Below are 7877 nucleotides of genomic sequence, written 5' to 3' on the forward strand. Positions count from 1 at the left end.
AACGATGGGGTACACTTATCCCTTAGTGAGCCTTCTACGGAGGCGCATCAGATACGAACATCTAGCATCAAATTAATCAAATTGATTCTTACTGCGTGTGTGGGAACATAGAGGGAGCTTGAATTTCACCTTATTGTCTCGTTGTGTAGATTCAATCCTACCAAGCCAGAAGAACGGTAAACAGATCTAATTCCCTCTAAAATATGCATGATCTTGGTGTTTATGTTTATGTATAAATGTTTTTCTCCATGTGTTTCTATACTAAAACCCCAATAAGAAGATCTAGTGGAAAAAAAAATATAAGATATACAATTTAGATACTCATGCATTTTATGTATCTAGAGATGTGACTTTTTATGAAAAAGGTTTTTCCTTTTCAACCCAATTCCCTTAATCAAACTTCTCAAAATTCAAATGTTATACCTACAAAATGATAGTATTCTAGAACAAATCCTTCCAGTTCTTCCAACTTACCTTAGAATATCCCTAATTCTTCCTGTTTTACCACTTGTTTTGTCTTTTATACATCAAAATCCTATCCCTGCCTCACTGTTTACTTCTACAATGTGATGTTCTAAATAATTCACATATTTTGTCAAATGATCAAAATTTACCTATTCTTAATCAAGATTGATCTCTAACAAAAATTGACTCACCAAATGTACCTATGCATTTAAAGTCTCAATCTCAACCAATTCAACCTAGATCTCAAGTTGGTAAACCTCCTTCTTGCTTAAAAGACTATATTACCAACCATGGTGACTCAAAGCTTTGTGTTTTGACTGATCCATTTCAAGCACCACCTTTCATTCTTGCTCCTTCTCATTGTTCCTTTTCTAACAAATATTGTCAAGGTTTTAGAACCTATAAACTATCACCAACCTAAAAGAGATCCAAACTTGATTTCAGCTATGCAACAAGAGCTTACAACTAGAAACTAATGATACTTGGATCATGGTACCTTTACCTCTAGGAAAAAAGAAATTTCATCTCGTTGGGTGTTTACAATTAAATGTAATCATGATGGTACCATTGATAGGTACAAATCTCGATTGGTAGCAAGGGGTTTTTGCTGAAACACAATTTCCACATAGATTTTGATTATGGAAAAAATGTTATATCTCCATAATTAATAACATATGAAAAGATAAAAATGATTTATTTATACTAATGTGTTTGTTGAAGTGTTTGGTTAATTTTAAGCAAAAGTTGAAAGATGTTGATTTGGGCCTTAAGGCTTAAACGAAGCCCATCACCGAGAAGGCTTGCGAATCAAAAAGCTTAAGCCCTAATCATAGAAGGATCCAGAAGTTCTCTTGCCAACTCTAAATCAAAAGTGTTCCGGAAGATAAGAATCAAGCCACACTTGACAAGATCAACAGACGATCAACAGAGACAGAGTTGACCTGCACACGACTGTCAATTGCCCATACCTGATAAGGAAAGTTTCAAAACCACAGACGGTCTGTCCCCTGGTCAACCTGATAACTTTGCCTGATTTGGTTGGACAAGAAAGACAGACTCCAACCAACTCTGATCGACAGCGCAACAAACAAACCAACAGATACAAGAAACAAGATGATTGGCTGTAGGCTCTGGCCTCTGGAAAGTGAAAACAACAGCTACACACTTTCCCTCTCAATGGTTATTTTGAAATTCGAAATAACCTCTTTCTCAAGTGTCAACTATAAATAGCCTCTCACGTGTAACCTTGAAAAGACACAGACATACGAGAGAAAGAACGATCTTCAAGCAAAAAGCTCTAAGTGACTATCTCTTAAAGTTTCAAAGAGCAAAGCAAGAAACAAGAACTGCTTTACACAAACACTTTCATATTTCATTTGTAATCTTTTCTTTCAGATCATTCAATGTGTTCTTAGAATAGAACAAAAATCATCAATTCTCTAGAATAGTTCGGAAAGCTCTGTTTGTTCGGTATTTAGCAAACAGAGGTAGATAGTTAGTCGGAGTGTAGAATTATAGAGGAAAGTACTCTGTAATTGGCTCAACAACTATTGTAAGGGTTTGTGCTCTACCAGAAAGAGCTCCGTAGTGGATTAAAGCTTGGAAGACGAATTTCGAGGATTGGATGTAGGCAGGAGGCCGAATCAGGATAAATCTGATGAGTATCATTTTCTAACTCTTACTCCATATATGTGCTTGCTCATTACTTTGAAACTGCTAAACCAACTAGAGTGTTATCTCTAACGTGCAAGATTCGGAAGCCCTCTAAGTGTTGCTCTCCGAATCAAGGACAAAAGCAATCTTAGTTACGAGTTAACTAAAGTTGTCTCTGGACCCCAACATTTGCACTCTGATCTGTGTTGTGTGCTGTGAGAAACGTTTAAGAATGTATAAATTTTTTAAATCCTTAATAGTTCCATTAACCCCCCTCCCCCCCCTCTGGAACTAATTCTCACATAACTAAGGGACCAACAGTTTTGACCAACAATATGTAGTAGATTATTTTGATAGCTTTTCACTAGTAACTAAAGTTGTAATTATGAGACTTTTCTAGCAGTTGCTGCTTCACATTAGTGGCCAATACACCATGTGGATATTAACAATGCCTAACTTCATAGCTATATTAATGAGGAACTTTACATGCTTCCTCATGCAAGGTACACTAAAGGGAAGCCAGGTGAAGTTTGCAAGCTTTCAAAATCATTACATGACCTCAAATAGGCTGGAAGGCAATGGAATAACATGTTCACGACCAAGCTCATATCTTTGGGCTTCAAAAAACTAGTCCATGATTATTGTATGTTTACTAGACAACAAGGTACAAATTTTCTCATCCTCATAGTTTATGTTGATGATGTACACATGAACTTTACAATATCAGATTTTGCAAGTGAAACAAGAATTCAACTCCGTTTTTACCATTAAAGATATGGAGTAGGCAAAGTGACTAATCCGTTTCCAACATGAGTTAAACTTGATGATTATTCTCCATTGTTTTCTAATCTTGAGCAATATAGAAGACTTATTGGCCGAATGCTCTATTTGGAATTTATAAGATGAGATATTTCATATGCAGCACAACAATTGAGTCAGTTTATGAGTGCTCCTAGATAACTTTATATGGATGTGGCTTTTCATGTACTTAAAGGGTCAACTACTAAAGGGTTGTTTTACTCGGTTCAGAATGGTTTTAACATTACCTATTGTGACAGTGATTGGGCGAAATGTAAAAAAACTAGGAGATCAGTTACATGCTTGTATGTTTCTGAAAGATTCTTTAGTTTCCTAGAAATCGAATAAAAAAAAAGTATAATTAGCAAGTGTTCTGCTGAATCACACTATAAAGCAATTGTCTCTTTCCTTATTTTGTGATAATCAAACAGTTATAATCATTGATTATCATGCGTACCACAAAAAAACCAAACACTTAGATATTGATTCTCACTATGTAAGAGAACACTTTGATTTTGGATTCTTTTGCACTCTTTTTATATCATCTCAAAATCGAGACGTCTTTAACTTTGGTCAAGATGGACGAAATTACATTAAATCTTCAAATCTCTCTCTATTATCATCTTCGTATCTTCTCGGCTCTCTCATTGGGTTTATGACTAATCAATCATTTTCACAAGTTAAAAGAAAATAATACAATTTCAACAAAACAAAGCATTTCATTTTCATATATATAATCAATACAATTAGAGGTGGCAAAATGACACACGATCCGATTACACGACACGAACACGACACGGATTTTTAGTGTTAGTGTTGAGCTAAATAGGTAATAGTTCATTTTTGGGTTGACACGAAACTGACACGCTAATTTTTGGGTTGGGTTAGTGTTGATAAGTGAACCCGAAAACGACACGAAATGACACGGATATTGAAAATTATTGTTATATTCTCTAGTGTTTTTTTATGTCACTTTATTAATAAAGATAATAAAATTATAATTATTAATTGTAAATATTGATTTGAATTTCCTAAATTGTTATAAACACATTACATGACCCTCTAACATGGTATTATCGAACTTTTCGATAATTATTGTTAACATACTAATCTAAAAATGATATAAAATGTTTAAAAACAGTACCATATCTTCTTATATTTTTAAGAGTTATTATTAATATATATGCATAACAAAATTACATGTAACCCGAAAACACGACACGAAATCGACACTAACCCGAACAGGTTAACACGACTTTGACACGAAAGTTTTTGGGTTGGGTTTGGGTTTACTCTTTTTGACACGAACCCGAAATGACACGACACGAACACGACTCGAACACGATAATTGCCAGGTCTAAATACAATCAAATGACAACAAGTGAGGTCTAAAACGAATATTTGAAAAAACGTGAATAACACAAAAAGTGACAAAATGCGAAAACTACAAAAACTTGAAAAATGCGAAAAAAAAAACGGAAAAAATGAAAAACGTGAAAACATGAAAAAAATGGAAAAAACACAAACGAGAAAAAACGTTAAAAATGAATTTTTTCAGAGTTTCGTATTTTTTGCTTTTTTTCACGTTTTCGTGTTTTTCACCTTTTCATCTTTTTAGCATTTTCTTTTACGTTTTTGAGTTTTTCGCATTTTTTCACGTTTTCGTGTTTTTCGCATATTTACATGTTTTCGTGTTTTAACAGTTTGTCACGTTTTTTTTTGTCTTTTTTCCTGTTTTTATAATTTTCACATTTTTTCACGTGTTTTGTGTTTTTCGTGTTTCTACATTTTTTCGTGTGTATCGTGCTTTTCGCATTTTCGCGTTTTCCTGGATTTTTTTTTTGCTATTTTTGTGTTTTTATAGGTTTTATCAAGTTTTTACTATATTAAAATAACTAAGAAATTAAACTTGAGGATAAAAATGTCTTTTGGTTTATAAAACTAGTTATTCTAACCTATTTCATTCTTTTAACCAAACATTGGAATAAATATTCCTAACGAACTATTCTATTCTATTCCATTTTGTGAACCAAGCAGTACCCAGTGAAATAGAATGGTTGAGTTATCCTATGAGAGAATTCAAGTTACAAGTGCAATTGCCTATTTTTTTATTTTGTGATAATCAAACAGCTATAACCATTACTGCTAATCATGTATATCACGAAAGAATCAAACAGGCATTGATTGTCACTAATGTAAAAGAGCATCTAGGGATTGCAACGGGTACTATACCCGCAGATACCCGGCACCATCCGACCCTAATGGGACTACCTGTACCCTGTATAAAAGGGTATGAGACGGGTATGAGATCAAAACCATTACCCGTTAGGGTAATGGGACGGGTATGGGAATACCCCTTAGGGTACCCGGTACCCGTTATAACGTTTTTATATATTAAAGAAGATTATTATTTTTTAGATGTAAGATGTGATATTTGAACCTCAAACTTTTGTTTTTCAACCATTGAGTGATATCACTAAATTATTTTATTCTTATTGATTAAGGTTCAATTTGTTCAATTTTTAGATTGATGATTTATTAAATTTATAATATGTTAAATTTGTAATATTTTTTATTTTACTTATTAATTCTTAACGGGTAAGGTTACCCGCGGGTACCCGTGAATTAAATGGGAAGGGTATGGGATGCAAAAAGTATACCCATTAGGGTAATGGGACGGGTACGGATAATTAAAAATTAAAAGGGTAAGGGTTTGGGATTGACACTACCCGCAGATACCCTACCCGTTGCCATTCGTAGGAGCACCTTGATTTTGGATTCTTATGTACACTTTTTGTGTCATCTCAAAGTCGAAATATCTTTAACTTTGGTCAAGATGAACGTAATTACATTAAATCTTCAAATCTCTCTCTATTATAATCTCTGTGTCTTCTTCACTCTCTCATCATCGGATTTATGACTAATCAATTTTCACAAGTTGAAGGACTAATCTAGTTTTACACCCAACTTAAAAACAACATAATACAATTTCAACAAAACAAAGCATTTCATCTTCATATATATAATCAACACAATGACAACAAGTGAGGTCTAAAACAAACCTTTTTAGCACCTCAACAAAACAAACTTAACAAAAACAACCCATTAATTAAAGTTTCAATCAAAGAAACCCCATAATCTAAAAATCAGTTTCATACAATAGAAACATAAAATTAACAACAAATAGGACATTGAATCAACCCATTCTCATTACACTCACCACATCTCACCATTTTCTTCCCTTCCACATCCAACATTTTGCAACTTCCATTGCATTCCCTACACATCATAAACCTTATCCCTCCACATCCATCACACCCTCCGGTGACCCTCACCGGAATCCCCCCAAACAAACCCCCCAATTTCCCTTCCTCCTCCAGTTTCGCCACCTCCGCCGCACCTCCGATCAGCCTCCCCTTCACAAACACTAATGGAACTTTCACCTCCTTGGATCCAATTAGTCCTCTTAGCTCCTCCTTCAACCCTGAATCCATTGAAATGTCCCTTTCTATCATATGAACACCATGTGATTCAATTATTGATCTCACTGTGTTACAATCCTCAAATGTTTTCCTGATTCCCCTCAATGTTGTTGTGTAGATCACAATTGAGTTTTCCCCTCCCGGCGGGCATTTTGATTCGAAAGAACTGAGGATTGAAGATTGTAAAGGTTTGATCTTTTTGGGGGTTTGTGAAATGATGGTTTTGATTTGTTCTTCATCGGAAGTTAATTCCTTTTCGTATAATGCTACGAGTTCTGGATCGAATAAAGGACTGAAACTCCTCCTTCTTGATGATCCGCCGGAATTATCACAATCTGTGATTTCTGTTTTGTTTCTCACCGGAGATTCTTTCGCCGGATAACTTAATTTGAGCACTGCTTTGCTCGATTTCGTTGATTTGAGAATGGGTCTTGGGCTGAAATCGGAATTTCTTCTTACTTTATTTTCTTTTCCCCCAAATGTCTTTGCTTTTCTCGGAGACCCAAATTGATTCAAAAACCTCAACGGAGTTCTAGCATCGAAATCTGCAAACCCTAAAATTAAACCTCTCGATTTGGGGCTTTTCTTCGAATTCTGAACCGGTACTCCATCTTCAAGATCCTCCATGAGCTCCCATGTGTTGATTACTTCCGGATCATCGCGAATTGGGGATTGATTTTCCTTAATTGCTTCTTTCTTCTCTTCTTCTTCCTCATCTTCGCCGGAATGTTGCGATTCCTCTTTCTTGCTCTGTTTTTCTTTGATGTCGAGATTGAGAGCGCCGTAAGTAGTTGAAGTGAGAGAAACAATGTGGCTGAGACCCACTCGGCCGCCATTTTTGACGATGATGTCTCGGTGGCGGTCTTCTTCCCGGAACATCTTTGACGAAACGCAGCCCATTTGATTTTGTGGGGTTTCTGGTGGTTTTCTGGTTGGATTTTAGCAGTTTTGAAAGAGAAGAAAGTGGAAATGGGGGAAGTTTTTTTTTTTTTTTTTTTCGAGTGCTGTAACGGTTATCCTGTCTGCAAACAGGGCCTAACGGTCGAATTTTTTCGAATAGATCTTAGTGTTTTGTCTGATACTCCTTGTAATTGTAGTTATTAGTTAAAGTTCCTGTTAGTTTCTTGATAATTTCAATTTCACCCCTCTTTTTAGGGGATAAGGTTAAATTTGATACACATTGTAATTTTAGCTCTTATATTTAATACGCAATGTAATTTTAAGCTTAAGTGGATTGCTATTTATCGCCCTAAATTTCTAGTTACCGCTTTTTATTGGATAATTTTGCCCTTTTCAATTTTCTTTTTTCAAATACTGAATTTTTTTCTCTTCCGATCAAAACTGAAATTTTGAAAATAATTGATGATTTACGACCCAAGAACCTTGGAAATGGATGATTACGAGTTGGAAAAATTGGACGAAATACATTTTTCGTGAAAATATACGTTATTGAATGGGTTCTCTCTTTCGATCAAAACT

The 7877-nt window shown here is 34.9% G+C and overlaps 1 protein-coding gene across 1 annotated transcript; it reads right to left on the reverse strand.

Annotated features, from left to right (window-relative positions):
• Positions 1-5837: 5837 nt before the first annotated feature.
• Positions 5838-7527, reverse strand: LOC136209134 (uncharacterized protein At3g28850). The gene has a single exon (XM_066000513.1). It carries the CDS (start codon positions 7296-7298, stop codon positions 6090-6092), a length of 1209 nt encoding a protein of 402 aa, XP_065856585.1. The 5' UTR covers positions 7299-7527; the 3' UTR covers positions 5838-6089.
• Between the last annotated feature and the right edge of the window lie 350 nt (positions 7528-7877).

This window comes from Euphorbia lathyris, chromosome 10 (genome assembly GCF_963576675.1).
Source record: "Euphorbia lathyris chromosome 10, ddEupLath1.1, whole genome shotgun sequence".
In the NCBI taxonomy this organism is placed as follows: Eukaryota; Viridiplantae; Streptophyta; class Magnoliopsida; order Malpighiales; family Euphorbiaceae; genus Euphorbia; species Euphorbia lathyris.